We start from the raw sequence: 18424 nt of genomic DNA on the forward strand, positions 1-18424 counted from the left end.
GCTATTCAAGAATAACATTTTGTGAGTTTTCTCAACAGCTGCTTAAAATACAGGATATGATCTTCAATTACTAAGAATTCAAACTAATAATGAAGGAAGTGAAAGAACATGTTTTCAAGTAAAAACAAGCATGTGTGTTACTGCATAAACATTTTTACCATAGCAGTACTTTCAATGAACAGATGCTACATGAAATGTAATACTTACTGAAAACAAAATCACTAATTTGGAGGGAAATATTAAAAAGATAGCTAAAATATAAAAACTTCAGGTGCTTGCTATTAAAGCTTAGCAGCATTATTTAAAATACCATGTAACAGGCAGAAATGAAGCAATATCTTAAAAATAGTTCAATTAAGAAAAAATTACTACTTTTAAATAAAAATGAAGCTTTTATGTATAAACTTAATTTATATCATTAACGATGGTTTTAGTCACTGAAGCAATGGTAGAATTCCAATCAAAACAAATTTACCAACAGATTTGGGAGGGAGGGAAATCAGGTTAATCACAGAGAACAAGAATACACAAATTTGAAAAGATAACACAAAACAATTTTTAGGATTGAGAATGAATAAACCTACCAAAATTAAGACCTATGTGTAAGAGGGGATGGAGTGGGAAGAGATGGGCTTGTTAGAAATGATGTAATAGGATGGTGAGCCTTCTAGGAGGGAGAAGTGACATAGTTTAGTATTAGTTAGATGTGGAAAAGAATGATGGTCAAGAGGGAAGAGAGGTCCCAAAATCAGAGACAGTGTGGCTAAGGATACCTTTAAAACAGTAGAAAAAGTGGGGACATTGATAAGTTTAATTCTGGATTTGAGATACTACCAGGATATCTAAATAAATATCAGACTCAGGAAAAAAGTGTGGGAGCTAGAAGTATTAGCGTATAAGTGGGATTCAAAACTGAAAAAGATGAGAGAAATGTGAATCAAGATTACAATCCAGGGAAGATAATCAGGTAAAGGATCCTGGGGACACACATCTGTAGAGACCATTCATATGGAACAGACAGAGGAAAAGGAATGAGAGAAGTAGAACAAGAATTGATCAAAGTCATGAGAAGAAAACAGAAGACACTGTCAATGAGAATCCTGAATTGAACATATTTCAAGACTGGTCAGTAATTAATTGCTGTGGTGAATGCAAACTGTCCAATTCATCTGAAAATTAGTATGAAACTGGTGACCTCTGCAAAAGTAAGAGTGAAAAAAGCCAGACTAAGCATGTTGAAGTAAAGACAACACATACTGAATGCTCTTGATAGCATACAGAGGAAAAATAATGTGGTAGTCTGGAAAGCAGAAAGAGTAGGGGAAAAGATTTTTTTAAGATAAGGCGATTTGAACATATTTCCTAAGATGAGAGGGGAAAGATTTACTAAAGAGACAAGATAGGTAGAAAATAAAAATAACAAAACCACAGATTAAAGGACAAAGATTAAAAGTATAGGTCACAGATTAACCTTGAAGGTTCTGTACCTTTTTAGTAAGATAGGTGGGTAGATATAAAAATGGGTTAATTTATAGGTATTAAGAGGGAAACAGAAAAGCTCATGTCTGGCTAAGTGCCAGTGTAAACTGAAGGCAGTCATTATGAAAGCAGGAAGACTGAATATAAAGAACCTGACGCACGGTAACGTCTGGAACTACTGTTAGAAGAATGAGAAAAGGCAGCTGGATAAAGATAAGTAAAAGTACTGCTCTGCAAAAATGACAGCTCGGGTGACTTTAAGACTTACAAATCCAGTCAGGTCTTAGATAAGCTATGTATTTTTCTCTAGAAAAACTTGACATCAGACAGAATTGGCCATGTTAAAAAAACAGACCAAATTCTTTTGGGTATTGTTAAGAGGGACTATAGGTGCCCAGCTAGATAGAGAGGGAAATCAATTGTCACAACTGCCATCTTTTTTGTTTTAATAAAAAGAGTATTAATAACTTGATCAATTAGATATTTTATATTAAAAAGGAAATGGATAAGAGTAATAGAAGGACCACAAATACCAGAAGTAGCTATTAAAAAAAGTGTGTTTAAAAAGAGCAAAATGCCCAAGTAAATATGACAGAAGTCAGGGTGGATCTCAACTTGCTCTAATGGTCATTTTCTCAGTCTGTTGAGATAATAAATATTTATATGTATCTACTTAACATTTATTGGAATTATAAGATTATGTATGTATATGCATAAAGGCAAGCAATATTTTTAGAAAACATCCAAGATAGAACAAGCAGCCAAAAAAAAGTATAACTGAAACTCTAATAAGTAGCTTTTTAAATATTTCATTGTGATATTAAACTGGAAAGGATTAAATTAAGACTACATTCTGAATAATGCAAATACCTGACAAAGTATAAAGTTCTTAGAGCATAAGGTACACGCTCATGTATTTTGGTTTATACTGACCACTAGGGCCTGGCTTCTGCATCCAGGCAACAGTGAAGATGGCATCCTTGCAATCAAGAGCTTATATTCTACAAAAAACCTCAGCTGTTCAATAAACTCATTTTAAAGTATTAATTGAAGAGTGCACATAATGACTGTTACCTAGGACTAGAAGGATTATCTATCACATAAATAAATATATATATTTTTACAGATTTATTTATTTTTATAAAAGAACTGGGGTACAGGCCCGAGGCGCAGGAGCATGAGAAGAGTCACGAGAGAGAGAGCGGGGAGCAGAACAGGCAGACAGACCAAAGTGCACTGCTGAGGGGAGCAGCGGGCAAGACAGGAGAGGTCTGCCCCACCATGGGGATTGTTTCCTGGCCGGCCGGGAATCAAACCAGCACTGCAGAGGCTACAGACAGCCTCTGCAGTGCTGTACTCAACCCATTGTGCCACCAAGGAGGCCCTAAATAAATATATTTAACAAGAACATGCAATAAGAAGTTTTCACTACATTTATTCAATCTGTATGATATATATTTATGACAACCCCTTGATTAAGAAAAGTAGTTATAACACTTTACACATTCCCTTTGTTTTCCTTGATAACAAACTCCTCATACAATAAGTTTTTTCAGGTATACTAACCTGGCAGTGCCATCAGATGATGCAGTAAGTATATAGCGATCATCTTTTGACCAGCAAAGATCATAAATGATATTAAGGTGACCACATAATTCTCTCATGAAACGTCCAGATGGGATTTCATATACTAATGAAAATATTAAAAATTAGTAGGTTTCCAGTGAATCCTTAATCCAGCAGTACACAAATACATAACTTATAGTAATTTGTACATAAGGCAAGCATTGTCTACAAGAATACTATGTCATCGAGGACACTGTCAATATAAAAAATTTTAGCCTACTTAAAATAGTTTTTTATTTGCTTTAGACAGAAGAATTTACACACATAGAATTTTAGAAAATGCTGCAATTAACAATTATTCTCATCTCTTCAAAGAAATTCTAGTAAACGTCAATAATCAATTTATTAATAAAATAACAAGACATTGAAAGTGCATTTCACTTCAAAATTTCTATAATTTGGGCGTTTATGAATGTTATTGTTTTACCTGAAAATCAAAAAGATCCAACCAAAGGTTTAATTATTTGAAATAATAATTTAAACTACTAAAGTGATTTTATATACATACATACATAAATACATACATATATTGGGGTATTACTATTTTATGTATAGAATGAAACCTTTTGTGTATATAATGTATATAATGAAACCTTGAACAACAAAAGTTTCCACATCTCTACTTCCACCTAGTGGTAAAACCAAAAGCCATTTAAGCAGTATAGAATTATTTCTGGAACAGAAAAATAAGAATTTTTTTTAAAAAGCAAAAAGAACATGAACAAAAGTCAACTTTTCCAGAACTCTGAATATTAAGCAAAAGCTTATAAAAATAGGAGTATTTTTGCAAGAAAAATAGCTGCATCTTGGTAAGAACACTGAGCTCAGATGTGTTTTAACTTGCCCTTCCAAAGCTCCAAAGAAATTTTAAAAACCAAAAATCTCACAACTAAAACCAGTAGTCTAGCTGACGTGGGATGAGGCACAAAGGTCTGAAGTTTCCCCAAAGTCCCATCTTCACGACATCAGTGTTAGTGAGGCAATACCCTCAGTCTTCATTCTCAGTGTTTGGCTTTATTTGACCTGACTCTGCGCATGCTGGTCCCAGCCCTAACGGAAGGATGCATGCTAAGACAACCAGTGGCATAGCCCTCAGAGGCTGTGATACCAGCTGGGGCTAAGAAGCTGACCAAAAACTTAAAAGGAAAAGTCTGGGAGTGAGATATCCATGAGGGGACTTAAAAAAACTTCGAGTCATTCCTGGGATTCTAGATGAACACACACATGTGAAAGGTTGTGTGCATGCCCAAGAAAACCTGAGAGGCCCTCTTTCACACTGGGTACCCTGAAGAGGCTCTGTTCAAATAGGAAGAGAAGGCCAAGGCATAGTTGGAAAATGCCTGCGAAAGCCTCACGACCAAGGCTGGGGTATCTATTCACTCAAGGCATTTAAAAATCTCTGTAACCATTAGCTGACAACTAACCAAATAGAAACTTCAGGAGCTATACATGATGAAGGAAAAAGATGATAGAATCACTCCAGGAAAATCACTAAACAAACAGGCTAGGATAAATAATCTCTGTTGGGTGGATGGAGAATTGGACAAAGAAGAATATGATTTCCAGAATTTCCATATTCTCATATATGAAATATCCCATTTTCAACAAAAAATTATGGAGACAATAAAAAATTAACAGGAAAGTATGCCCTTTCACAGGAAAAAAAAGTTAATTGAACTCTCCATAATGAATTCTAGATATTGTTCTTCTTAAAGACTTAAATCTACTAATGTTTAAGTATCTAAAGAAAACCATTAAAAACAATTAAGGTGAGAAATTATTTTATTTCTCATCAAAAAAGAGATCATCAATAAAGAGACATAAATTATCAAAGAAAGCCAAACAGAAATTCTAGAGTTGAAAAGTACAATTAACTAGAATAAACAATTCACTGGAGGAGCTCAAAAGCATATTTGAACTGGTAAGCCTGAAGATAGTTCAATTGAGTTTATGCAGTCTGATGGACAGAAAGAAAACGACTGAAGAATGAATAAAGAGGAAAGCTGAAGAGACCTATGGGACAGCACCAACTATAGCAACACAGAAATGATGGAGTTCCAGAAGAAGCAGAAAAACAAAATGGAGTTCCAGGGGAAAAAAAGGGGGGTGGTTAGAAAGGACATTTGTAGAAATAAAGACTAATTTTCCCAAATGTATGAAAAACATCACCTGCGCATTCAACAGTCAAAACCAATTACCAGTAGAAACATCATAAACAAAAACCAAAAGCAGAGCTTTTGAGCCTTTTTCTTTTGAGATTTAAGCAGTAAGTATATCTAAACTTAGCATTTTGAACAAGTGTATTTTTGTCATAAAGTAAGATATTTATCACAGAAATGTAAAAACAAATCAGAATCAAGTAACTATTTCACTGTCACAAAGAGAGATCACTATTAATATTTGGGGTGCTTCTTCAGAATTTTTTTTACCCTATGCACAGATTTTGGTAAATTTTTTAAATCATATAATGGTGATCAAACTACGTAAATAATTATGTTTTGCAAAGTTAACGGTATTTCATGGGGAAGAATATTATTTAATAAGTGCTAATCAAACTAATTATGAGTCCCTGCTGAACAAAAGCAAATCAGTCCAGGAAAATTCAGTAAGATCTCTTGCAAAGGACAGAGGATGAAAAGCTGGCTATTTCCTTCTGAGCTGAACTGGTATCATTATTGAGCAAGAATTAAGGGAAAGGATTTATTGCTTCTAAGTGTGATAACACTCACTTCAAAAAAAAAAATCTATCAATATAGAAGTAGTTTTTCTTTTTAACATGGTTTTCTATATTTTTAAAGGCAGTTTGAGATTGGATTTGGGTCTCTGCAAACTTCTCTATCATAACAAGAAGTATTTATCCAGGTACTCCTGGGCCAATTATTGTTTCATAGCACACATGTTTGAGGGCTTCTACAGTTTAATTTAGGTTGCTATCACCTGCCAACATTGGATTAAAATTCCTCATGAGATCAATTAATCCTTTGTCCCTAAATTTCTGTATTTAAAATGAAAAATGCTTGCAAAAATCACCCTGCATGTTTTAAATATGTATTTACATCTTCATTTCATCATGCTCATTCTATTTCTAAATAAAAATTATACAGAAAAATATAAATTATTTTGAAAAAAAACTGTTGCTTTACTAAAGCCTATTTTCTTTAAATTAGTAGAACTAGGGCATTACTCAAATTAAGATATCAATTAATTTTAAAAATCAAAGAATGCCCTCCATATAGACTATAATCAGATTAAACAGGATAATTTACTTACAAATAATTGGATATCCATCCCGGCTAGCACAAGCTGCTGCTAATATTCTTCCATTATGGGAGAAAGCAAGACAAAAACATCCTCGTTCTCCTGCATTTAGTGAGAAGAGGTGCTTGTTTGGGATACGGCAAGCCTAAAAATACATTTAAAAAATATAAATTAGGAAATATTGAAATAGGAAGGCCAGGTTTAACTTTACTTACTGTAGTGGTAGAGTTGTATTCTTTCTTTCAAGTCCCAGAAGAAAAGCAAGTAAGCAGAATGGAAAACGCTAACAAATTACTTTTGAAACAGAATCAGTTCTCCCTCAAATTAAATGAATTTAAACTCTATGTCTAATACTTAATTCACATCTGTAATGCCAGGAAGGCACAGAGCAGGATCTCTATGACCGGGCAGATGGGTAAAGGAGAGTCCTGGGACCCTCAGTGGCTTTCTCAGACTTTTGAGCTTTTTACATCACTTGTAGTGCGGCAACCAGGCACATGACATGCGGGGTGGGAGGGGATAGGTGGGGGGAGAGGAGGGATAGCCTGTCAGCCTTCCAGCCCCCAGTGAGTCTTCACTCTTTCTGGGCTCTCTAGTGTTCTCTCACAGGCTCTTTTCTGCTCTGCTTCTCTGCTACCAGCTGTCTCAGTTTCTTCTACCTCTGGCATAGAAGACGCCACGACGCCGCCCTAATAAGCCCAGTCTCACCCCAGGTGTGCACACCTACACATGCTCACACCCTACTCCAGTTGTCTGCCATCAGGCACGCGTGCAAGCCCACAGGTGTCAATCATTAATATTAACAGCGAGTGGGCGGGAAATCCTCACAATTTTCACTTATCCAACAACGTCCTTAAAAGAAGAGATCTAGGGGCCTCCCCGGTGGCGCAGCGGTTGAGCGCTGGGTTGCGAAGCTGCCCGCGGCCTCTGCGGCGCCGGTTCGATCCCCGGCTGCTCCCCGGCCACTGGAGGAGGGTCCCACATGGCGCGCAGACCCCCCTGCCGCCCGCTGCTCCCCTCAGCAGTGTACTTCGGTCCTTCTGCCTGCTCTGCTCCCCGCTCTGGCTCTGGTGAATTCTCTCACCCTCCTGCCCTTCTGACTGTACCCAGTGCTTGTATAAACAAACAAAATAAATAAATAAATAAAGCATGCCTCTATTAAAAAAAAAAAAAAAAGAGATCTATATGAGGGATATACATGCTTGGAGAAAAGGCCATGAAGAGGTAGCAAAATGGCAGTCACCTTGGCAGCCAAGGAGAAAGCCTCAGAGTAAACCCAATCAGTCAATACCTTCATCTTAGGACTTTGAGACTCTAAAACTGTGAAATTAATTTTTGTTGTTTCAGATTTTCAGAATGCAGTATTTTTTTGTGGCAGTTCTAGCAGAGTAAGAAAATGGCATGGGTTCTCAAAGGACCTAAGTGCTTTTATGCACTTGATAGGTATTCCATTTAATTATTTGTCAAATAATTAATGACCTAATGGAAAGATAACACTGAGGTAACAAAGATGGACAATCTGGGGGATTTAAGTAGCAAGCTAGTTATACCCTAGAAACTACTAGAATTTTTAAACTAAATATCCAAATGAATCTAGTATTATAAAAAATCTAGTATTATCAAACATTTCACCTGCCCAGGTAGTCGTTTCCACTTTACAACTTCCTTTGAATCTTCTATTCCAGGTTCTGAGTCTCCTGAACTTGATTCATGGTGATGTTCACAATGCACTGGTTTACCTTTTTCCTCCTGAAGAGCCATCATAGAACGGTAAGATGGCTTTATCTAAGTACATGTAAAAAATGAGAAAGTTTTTATAGCGCATGTTAATCTTTTGCTCTTTGCCAGTATTTATTGCTTTGAAAATAGCAAACACCACAGAAATGTTTTCAAAATGTAATCCAGGAAAAAGCCTATATTTATTGGTGCATTATTCTAATAAAATGAAAGTTAAATTAAAAATGCCTGTATTGGCAGGATGGGCACAGAGCAGGATCTCTATGAGCTGAGCAGACAGGGTAAGGAGAAGTCCTGGAGCCCTCAGTGGCTTTTGCAGGCTTTTATTGGGATTTACCAGGCACACGGCAGACACAGGCAGGCCTCCCAGCCCCCAGCAAGTCTTCACTCTTTCTGGGCTCTCCGGCCTTCTCTCATGTTTTCTCTGCTTCCTCTCGTGGTTCTGCTGGCATCACCATGACGCCGCCCTTATAAGCTCAGTCTCTCAGCCCAGGTGTACCCACTTACACATGCCCATACCCTACTCCAGGTGCCCGCTATAAGGCATGCATTTGGGACCACAGGGTTCCATCTTCAATCCTAATGGCGGAAGGGCAGAAAAGCCTGATACTTTTTTACTTACCCTACAATGCCTTAAAAGCTGGGAGAAACTTTTAAAACCTCCAATGGTTTGTATGAAATGGTTTTAATAACTCTGTTCCCTTGTTTTAGCCTCTTCACTAATATCTACCAGACATTATATAATAGTGCTGATAGGCTATCTCTGGCTTTAAAAATCACAAAACTTATATAATAAAGGTCAAAGGTTTTGATACACAGGTTATAATATCAACTACAAAATATACAACTGATCTGAAATGTCTTAAGTAAGTAAGACCAAAGGAAAAGTTTCACTTCGTTTTAAGACCAATTTTTTGCTAAGATTATTTGTAACTTCAGCCTATGGAAAATGGCAGTAGAGATACTACTATAAAAAAAACCGTTGCCTGAACTAAATCTAGCCTGCTATTTTTGTAAAAAATGTTTTATTGAAATACACCCGTACCCATCATTTAATTATTACCTACTCATGTCTATGTAGTTACTTTCATGCTACAAAGGTAAAGTTAAGATGGAGACTATATGGCATGTAGAGACTAAACCATTTAATTCCTGGTTCTGTATGGAAAACATCTGTCAACACCTGCTTTAAATCACACTTCTATGGTTAATTTTTAAAACTAATATTATTTTTAAAAAACCCTTTTTCCCCTAACACTCAAATCTATATTTAGGACTTAAAATTCATTTATGTATCTTTTAAGTATCAGCTACTACAGGTCTAATATATAACCTCTGATATTACTTTTCTAATGTGGTAATTTATAAGATAATCTAGAGACCTTATCATTTTAGAAATGGAAAACATGTCACTATTTAATCTCAACACAATGGACACAGATTTAATAATGTTAATGTGCTATTAACTTACATATTCAGGAATTTTTAGTCCTCTTACGGTTACATACAATGTTGATGGATAACGATTCCTTGGACATTTTGACCACCATTCAAAAACTTCAACCACTTTTAAAGGAGAGCGAGGTTTAGCAGGTGGGTAATATAGCTGCAAGCGCAGTTTTGAATCGATGTTTACATTTCCATTGGCTCCTAGAAGCTTAAAATAAGAATTCAAATGAAATCTTATCCTCATTGAAAATAGGTACATTCAATAAGGAAATAGTTAATAACCAAAGACTCATTAATCTGGCATGCTGAAATTCCTTACATTTATAAGGCAGAGGAAAGAACTAGACACAGATGGTTAAGCCACGGTTCCAGATCATTTTGACAAAATATAACCCAAATGGCTTTTTAAATATTTTTCTGATAGCAGCATGAAATACAATTTCAGACTATTAGAAAAGCATTTACATTATTGTGCCAGATGTCACTTGCATCAAGGAGATAATCAATATACATTGGTTTAAAATGATGACAAGAATTAAAATACATATTATTTTAAAAATAGGAGCACACTTTCCATTTGTTTAGTATCAATATTTTAAACAGTAAAGTTTTATATTGTGTTAGTTTTTAAAAAGTTAAAATAAATTTAAAAAGTCAGAGTCATTTTCAAGAAGTAATTAATAATTAAGAAAATCAAACTCATTCAAATCATTCATCACTTATTAAGTATGTGAAGAAGTCTGCCTCCTCCTTAAGGGCTATTCAGTAAAAACTGATTAAATAATGGCATTTAAGGTAAATAAATGGAGATTAATATGAGACTAAAAATCTCACCAACTCAAACAGATACTCTTTCACGGACTCCTTTTTGTGTACTTTTAATAAGCTAGGAGCTGGGATTTTATGGATTGAGCATTTCAAGAGAGTGATGTATTAAATTTAAAGAGAGCCAATAAATAAGGAATAATTTTCAACAAACTTTCCAAAAAGAAGTCACTTAGATTTTAAGAAAAGCTTACAATCTAATGAAGGCAATATAAAAGTGGTTCAATAGAAGAAGCACTTGACATACTTTACCCTGTACAAGGAATGGAGATGAGAGACTTCATCACTGCCATTTCCGCTAACAGCATCAGATGGATAAATTTTAAAGATCCACAAGCACTTAAAGGTAAAAATGCTATGAGATACCTTTTTGTTTCTGCAAATGCTACTTATAGTAAATACTGCAGGTCTGTACAAACAGCATAAAAGGAATGAAAGTGGTTTCTAGTAAAACCACAAGGTGGCAATGTCTACTATGTGAATGTGACTTTGTGCTTTGTTTACCACTCTGCTATCAAAAAAGATAAACTCATGCCACATGTGACAACATGGATAGTGCTGGGAGGGATTATGCTAAGTGAAATGAGCCAGGAGAGAGATAAATACAGGATGTTGTCATTTATATATGGAATATAGAGAAACCAGTTTCAAAGACAAACTTTAAAACCAACCCTTAAAAACTGACCACAGAACTGAGACATCTGGAGGGGAAGAAGGGTGGCGAAATTACTTTCTCACTACTGCTAACCAAACTGCCTTTCAACATTCAGACTGCACCTCTTTCAAAGTCTTTCCTAACCTCCAATGTGGATTAAGTGCTTCAGCTGGGTTTTCACAGAATCTTTATTATAGCACAAAAGTATGCAGGTAACATGTTAACATAGAAACTGAACTAGAAAACAAGAATGACTACTGTTATAGACATATAGATATATTTGAATGATGGATGTGCAAATATAAAAGATATATAAAATTTACAAAATAGGTTAATTATTTAAGACTTTTTAATAAGTCAAATTTATGTTTTAACTCATAAAGAATATCAAAAATAAAAGAATTATAAAACTAAAATTTTTTTCAACATCAATCTATTCACATCTTTCATCTCTGCCAAAAGCATCCCATAATTTCTAACATTTATACTTAGACTGCTGCAAGAATTTTCTATCTTGAACTTCCAGCATAGATATTTGAGCCCTCTTTAATCCATTCTCCATCCAGCAAAGTAATCTTTCCAAAACATAAATCAGATTATTTCATCCTTTGTTTAAAATCCTGTAATGATTTCTCATTGTTCTTTAAATTTCTACAATGCCTTTATTTTGTTAGAAGACTCTGTTTAATAAACCCCCCTCCACCTCAGCAACCTCTTCAGGCACAATTTTCTCTCTTAGTCTTTGTCCTACAATCTCAGTGGCCTTCCTTTTGTTATCTGAGTAGCTCCTTCCAACATCAGCATCTTTGCATAGACTGAACCCTCTACTGGAAACACTTTTCCCCACTGCCATCATCTGGCTCATGCTCAGGTTCAATGTCGCCTTTTTTAGGAAATCATTCCCTGACGCCACAGGACTTTTATCATCCATACCATAACGCCCAGAGATTTTATAAATATTATAACAAAGATAAATCACATAATCAATTGTTTTATATCTGCTTTTCATTTTAGAATATAAAATCCTGGTGGCCAAGGAGTCTGTCTTCTGTGTTACTGACTAGAAGAGTGATTGAAACATAGGAAGGGTTTAATACATATTTGTTAAGTTGAATAAATTATGCCTGGACTGTCTCAATGCTACATCGTCAGAGCCAAAGAGTATGCTCAGCACACAGTAGGAACTCAAATATTTAAGAATCTAAATATTTGAGCATCCCCTGAGCTTGAATTAATAACTCTTTACCGCTATAGCCTTATCTTAGGTCATAGCTCCTTATATAAAGTCAAAATGACTTGAGAAAAGCAGTAAATCAGATTTGAAGATTATTTTAAAAGTGCTGAAAATAGATGAAAAACATACCTTGAGAAATGCCCAGGCAATTTTCCGGAAGCCACATTCTTGGTTTTTAACTTCAGAGTTATTTCTAATTTCATCCATGCTTAAGAAATCAAGAATCTGGTAGTAAGTATGAAAAAATTATTTCACAGAATATGAGGATACCTAAAATTTAGTATTTTCTAGTAACAAATTATTAAAATTAAAAAATCACTTGCATACATAAAATTGTTTTCCTTATAGGGAGGAAAAAACATTTTCATCTAATTTCATTTACCTTTAAGTAAATAATCCGGTCAATGATAGTCGTTTATTTTTTTAACCATGTTATCTTTTATGAATATTGTACTGAGCTTTATTTAAAACCAAGGCAAAGTGTTTATTACCTCAAATATATTCTATGCACAAATATACCAAGGAGAGAAGGCTTAAGTTTAGATTACTTCCTAAATAATAACAGTAGACTACAAAGAATTGTCTTAAAAAGCCATGGCTATATCCTGACTCTGCCTTGGATGGTCTTCCTTTAAGTTTAGGAAAGATCATCCTTCCTAAGTATTCTTTTTGTGCATATGTTCTACTTAGGCTTCTCAAAAACATTTCTTTTATATATATCCTATAGGGACATATATAAATTTACAACCAAGCAACCACAGACACTATTCTCGGTAACTGCAGAGACTATCACTTTGAAAATACTGGTGCTTATTGAAAGTTCTTTATGAAATAAAGACTCTATAGAAAACTACTAAAAAATACATGAACTCCATCCTTTTTTTATGTACTTAAGACGGTCTTCACCTGTAGTATGTGCTCAGTGAAAAAAAACACTGAAAGTGCAAGAAAAATATTTCACAAAAGGAAAACAACTTACAATTCAGATGATTAACATTAACATCTGGTTATGTGAACCTTTTTTTCTGTGTACTCCTGAATGTGTGGCACTATAATTCCAATGTCATTTTGCAAACAATTTTTATATAACATAACGTGACATCTCTTCATGTCACACACACATATGTAATCTTCTGCCTTGTAAATATCAGGACTTAATAATGGCTTAATTATGGTTTAATAAAAGCCAAATTTTATTTAATCAAATATCTTACTAAAGAATGATTTCTACCTAAAATTTTCGCTTCTATAACATTTTGAAATAAATATCTTTCCATACATCTGTATTTACTGTCATTTTCCCCCTAGGAAAAATACTTAAAAATGGAATTATGGTTTTAAAGAATTGCATTAGTATCAAGTTTTCCTCAAATAACCTTTCAAAAAGCTGAAATCAAAAAACAATTGTAGACAATAACATTGTTATAAAGTAACCAAAAGTATTTATAATCCAACAATCTATCTTTTTTAAGTTTTGTTATACTAAATTAAAAAGATTATAAAATACTTAAGAAGTTTCTACCACAAAGAAAAAGTTTCTTGAAATACAAATTACATCTTTCTAAAAATAATCATAAAACATAACCATGTATGTATATAGTGGAAAATTTGTATCATATAAAAGTTAGGATATAAAAACAAGTAACCTGACAAAAAGAACTACTGGCTCTGGTCATGTCTTGCTATTCCCATGTGAAAATTCTCCATCTTGCTTAAACTGAAAAAGAGACTTTCTCTTTTTCCCTTTATTTATGGAAAGCTAACATGAAGTAGAGGGAAAATAGGAAGAACTTTAGGTTCAAACTATTTTCAAATACAAATTACCTGCACTTAAAACTGGAATAACTTTGGGAAAGTCATTTTATATCCCAAAACTTGATTTTCTTTGCAGTAAAACTTAGAATTACAAGCCAGCTCAAAGGTGAGATGTTCCACTAAAATCTTCCCTGACTGCCTCTGACCCTCCACTAACTCTTCATATCTGAGTTCTATTCCATTTTAGTTATGTACTGCATTACATTGTTTTAACCAGTTGATTTATCTATGGTTACCTTTATGTATCCAAGTAGTATACAAATTTCTAGAGAATTTGATATAAATGAGTTTATACTTTGTGAAATGGGCTATGAATGGAGGATTGCATATATAGAGATTGGATTCATTACTTCAGTTAACTGTCATGGTGGTGTAAGGATTAAATAATACAGAGCAAATCAAATGACTAAACACACAAGTAAATGCTCAGCAAGTATTACTTGTATCCCTCACTTGTATTTCCATTATCATATTACAAACACTAAATGCTAGAGATTAAATTATCACTATACTTTGTCATATTATTGTATTGTTGTAACATTAAACTATTAAAAACTTGGCTTATATTAAAATAGCAATTAAAATTTACTTTAAACTGCTCTATTTAATCCATACCTCAAAGAACAAGATGACTTTTGGGCTCTCATCAACATCACGGAGCAAATAGGAAAAGTTTTCATTAAATATAATTTGTTCTTCCCACTCTGGAAGTCTTGACTTTAACTGTTTAAAATCATATGGCTGGGTCATAATAGGGAGAATATAATTCACACTCTCTTTTTCATAGTAAGATGAAACAGGCCGTTCACTGTTCAAAAACAGGTATTTCCATTAAGACAATTCTTATAATAATTTTGAGATGAGAAAAAATAAAAATAGTTTAAGGTAAATAATGAATAGTCATGATACAAAAGAAAAAATTATGCTCATTATCCATCTAGAACACTATGAATTTTAGGAAACATAAAAGTAATAATACCTTACAATCACCTTGTATTATATTTCAGTGGTGTCAAAATTATTTTATTACAAAAATATAAAGTGAGAGCATACCTTTAGCATATAAAGCTGGAATAAAGTAACTCCCTCAGAATCTTAAAAGAATTAGTGATAAAACAGTACAATCTAAAAATGAAAAAAAGAGCATAACAGGATTGCAAAATCTTCAGGATGTGTCATATTTTTTCTGTATGCCCTCAGAAAATTGAGTAAGTCAATGACCTTTTTGATAATCTTCATAACTATTCCTCCAACTTTTCAAGTAAATATGTATGTGTGTGTATATATACACATATATGCATTCATTCTAGCACAACAATCTATTTTATTGTACTTTTTTATTTGGACCTTCCAACTTGTTAGCTACAGAACAGTATTAGAAAAAAATTAAATTGAAGATTCATTTTTCTCACCTGTAGCCCAAGTAACATTAATTTCATAAGGAAAATATGAAACCAGACAATAGAGCATAGAGCAAAATAAGATAATTTACAATCAAGTTAAATGCTGTAAGTTGGTCATTTAACTTGTAGAAGCTTCCTCAACTTCCCTGTACTTTCAAGACTCCATTAATTAACAGATGTTTTCCATTTCTACTATAAATTATATTCATCACTATCAATGTTTGATGAACACATACAATTAGTAGACTATTCTCTAATACATATCCATAAGTGTATTCCATTTAACTTTCAGTAGCAGAAAATGACTTCTGTAGACAGTTTTAATTTCAACTTAAAACATTACCTATCATCTTTCTTGACATATTGACCAGTATTCTCATCAACCACATGAATTTTTACCATTGGGTGAGAAATCAAAAAATCTGACTTAAGTCTATCAGTTCGGTGAATGTAAACTCCCAGGACAAGGTCATCATCAAGCAAACGTTTGGGATAAAGTGGACTGTCCTGGCTTGTTATTTCATGAACACCATCACCATCAGTGTCTTCATTATCACCTGAAACTATAGGCATATAACAAAAGTTGTTACAATTATAACAGGTAATAATTAATTGTTCCTACAACAATTAAACAACGGAACTTAAAAGGGGGAAGAAAGAGCCAGGGGAAAAAAGCACACTAAACTCTAAGAGTAAAATATTGTGTTTATTAAAGTATTAAACTGGGGTGAAGAATATTTATTTCCCCATCAATGACCACAGGTAGTGGCCTGAAACAAATCAGGTAAAGATGAAGCCCTATAAATTAAATGGTTAATTTACACCATAAGCCACTTTTCAAAAACAGTATTTCAAGAAGGTTAAAGTAATAATCACTTTCCTCATCACAGATATAAAAACCCCAAATGAACTATCAACAAGTCAAATCTAATAGGAGATAAAAGTGAAAGATAATACATCACAACCAAGTGGGCACTCCTACTTCTGTCAAGAACACAAAGATGGTTTAATGCCTGTCCTAATAAAACCATATTAATTGAACAAAGGGTGAAACTTATCTGATCATGTTAATAGATGCAGAAAAAACATCTGATAAAATTTAAAAGCTACTCATGATAAAAAAATGGTCTCCCAATTAAAAATATAAGTCATTGTCTATTAGAGATTATTTACAAAAAAAATCTCTAGCAAACATCATATTCAAAAATGACAAAATGAAAGCTTCCCACAGGACTGGTAACAAGAGAAGAGTACATGTTATTCTATTTGTATTTAAAATTGTAATGGGAGTCCTTACTAGTGTATCAAGACAAGAGAAAGGACTTAAGATGTACAGACTGAAAAAGAAGCAATAAAATTATTCTTCACAGATGATAGGGCTATACATGTGGAAAATTCAAAATAATCTATGGATAAAGTCTTAGAAATAAAATGAATTTAGCAAGAACACTGACACAATGTTAACCTTTTAAAAACAAATTAACATTTCTATATATGTATACCAGAAACAAACAGAAAACAAAATTTTTAAAATCATTATCTTTTAAAATAGCCTTAAGAAACACCAACTACCTACAAATAAATACAAGAAGAAACTTTACTGAAGTTTACAATATTTTCAAGGTAAACTGAATAAGTAAATGCCAATTTCATGTATGGTAAGAATCAATACTTTGTAAAGATATTAAGACTACTTAGAGAATTGTTAAATTGTGACTCTCTTTAGATTGACCCAACATGCACAAAAAATCATGAGGGGTGTAAAAGGGTAAGGAGGAGGGAGAACTGTGAAGCTGCTTCTAAAATTCATATAGAAATGCAAGGAGAAAATAATGGCACAGGCAATGTTGAAGTAGAGGGAAAAAGCTGAGCACTTACACTCCAAAATAGTAAGACCTGTTATAAAACTACAGTAATTAACACAGGATGGTGATGATGTGGACTAATGTAATAGAATGGACTACAGAAATGGATCCATTTACAAGGTCATGTCATTTATGATAAAAGAGACACCACAAAACAGTAAAAAGAGGCTCTCTTCAGTAAACTGTACTAGGTGAATTATATATTCACATGAGAAAGAATGGTTCTTGACAACCACCACTCACCATTATAAATTAATTATAAATTATTAGAAAATATTTCATTGAAACACATCTTTAGGACTTTGGAAAGATTTCTTATATCACAGAAAGAACACATGATCGAAGCAAAAAAAAAAGATAAATTGGAATTTTACTTTAAAATTCCGTTGATCAAAAGACAGCAAAGAATAAATAAAACCCAGACTGTCATGATATCATAATTGCCCTATGTGTGTTTATTTATAACTGAGGAAAAAAATGGATATTCAGATATATAAAATATTCTCACACATTATATAAATATAAAAAGATAATTCCATTTCTTAAAATGATATATAGAAGACTTGAGCAAATTTAAAAATGAAGAAATTACCGATTACATCATTCAATGAATAGGTACCATAAATTCCAAAATTGTCTATTTCAGTACCAATTTTTGGCCAAATAAATGGCAATTGAGAAGAAAAAAATGGAAGAGGTTTTAAAAAGGCAGGATTATTAAGAAAAGATAATAGAAAAGAGTGTAGCGGTAGAGCAAAAACAAGAGGGTAAAAGAAAAAGTGGGGACAGGACAGAAGCTAAATTAGCTGAGGAATTAGGAAAATTCCATGATGGACACAGGGATACAGGCTTAAGTTCTGAAATGTTTATTGGCTGCTGACCATTTATAGCTTTCAATAACTATGAATTAATTATTTAGGGGAATCTAAACAATTGTATAAAGAAGAAATCTTCTATGTCACAATATCAACCACAAAGTAAACATCATTCTAGAGCTAAATTAAAATAAGTCAAGAATTAGAGATAACTCAAATAATACTAGCTCATTACAGAGACCCAGAGTTATAACTAAATGAAT

The 18424-nt window shown here is 33.5% G+C and overlaps 1 protein-coding gene across 1 annotated transcript in view; it reads right to left on the reverse strand.

The window, feature by feature from the left end:
• AHI1 (Abelson helper integration site 1) overlaps positions 1 to 18424 on the reverse strand; it is a 164623-nt gene that overhangs the window by 132058 nt on the left and 14141 nt on the right. The window contains exons 7-13 of the mRNA XM_037520436.2: positions 15825 to 16044; positions 14694 to 14886; positions 12393 to 12488; positions 9572 to 9757; positions 7996 to 8148; positions 6376 to 6508; positions 3046 to 3169 (exon numbers count right to left, since the gene is read on the reverse strand). Coding sequence (XP_037376333.1) covers positions 3046 to 3169; positions 6376 to 6508; positions 7996 to 8148; positions 9572 to 9757; positions 12393 to 12488; positions 14694 to 14886; positions 15825 to 16044 — 1105 coding nt within the window. The remainder of the gene's footprint in view (positions 1 to 3045; positions 3170 to 6375; positions 6509 to 7995; positions 8149 to 9571; positions 9758 to 12392; positions 12489 to 14693; positions 14887 to 15824; positions 16045 to 18424) is intronic.

Source organism: Talpa occidentalis, unplaced genomic scaffold, assembly GCF_014898055.3.
Source record: "Talpa occidentalis isolate TD23 unplaced genomic scaffold, MPIMG_talOcc4v2.1 talOcc4.2, whole genome shotgun sequence".
Lineage (NCBI taxonomy): Eukaryota > Metazoa > Chordata > Mammalia > Eulipotyphla > Talpidae > Talpa > Talpa occidentalis.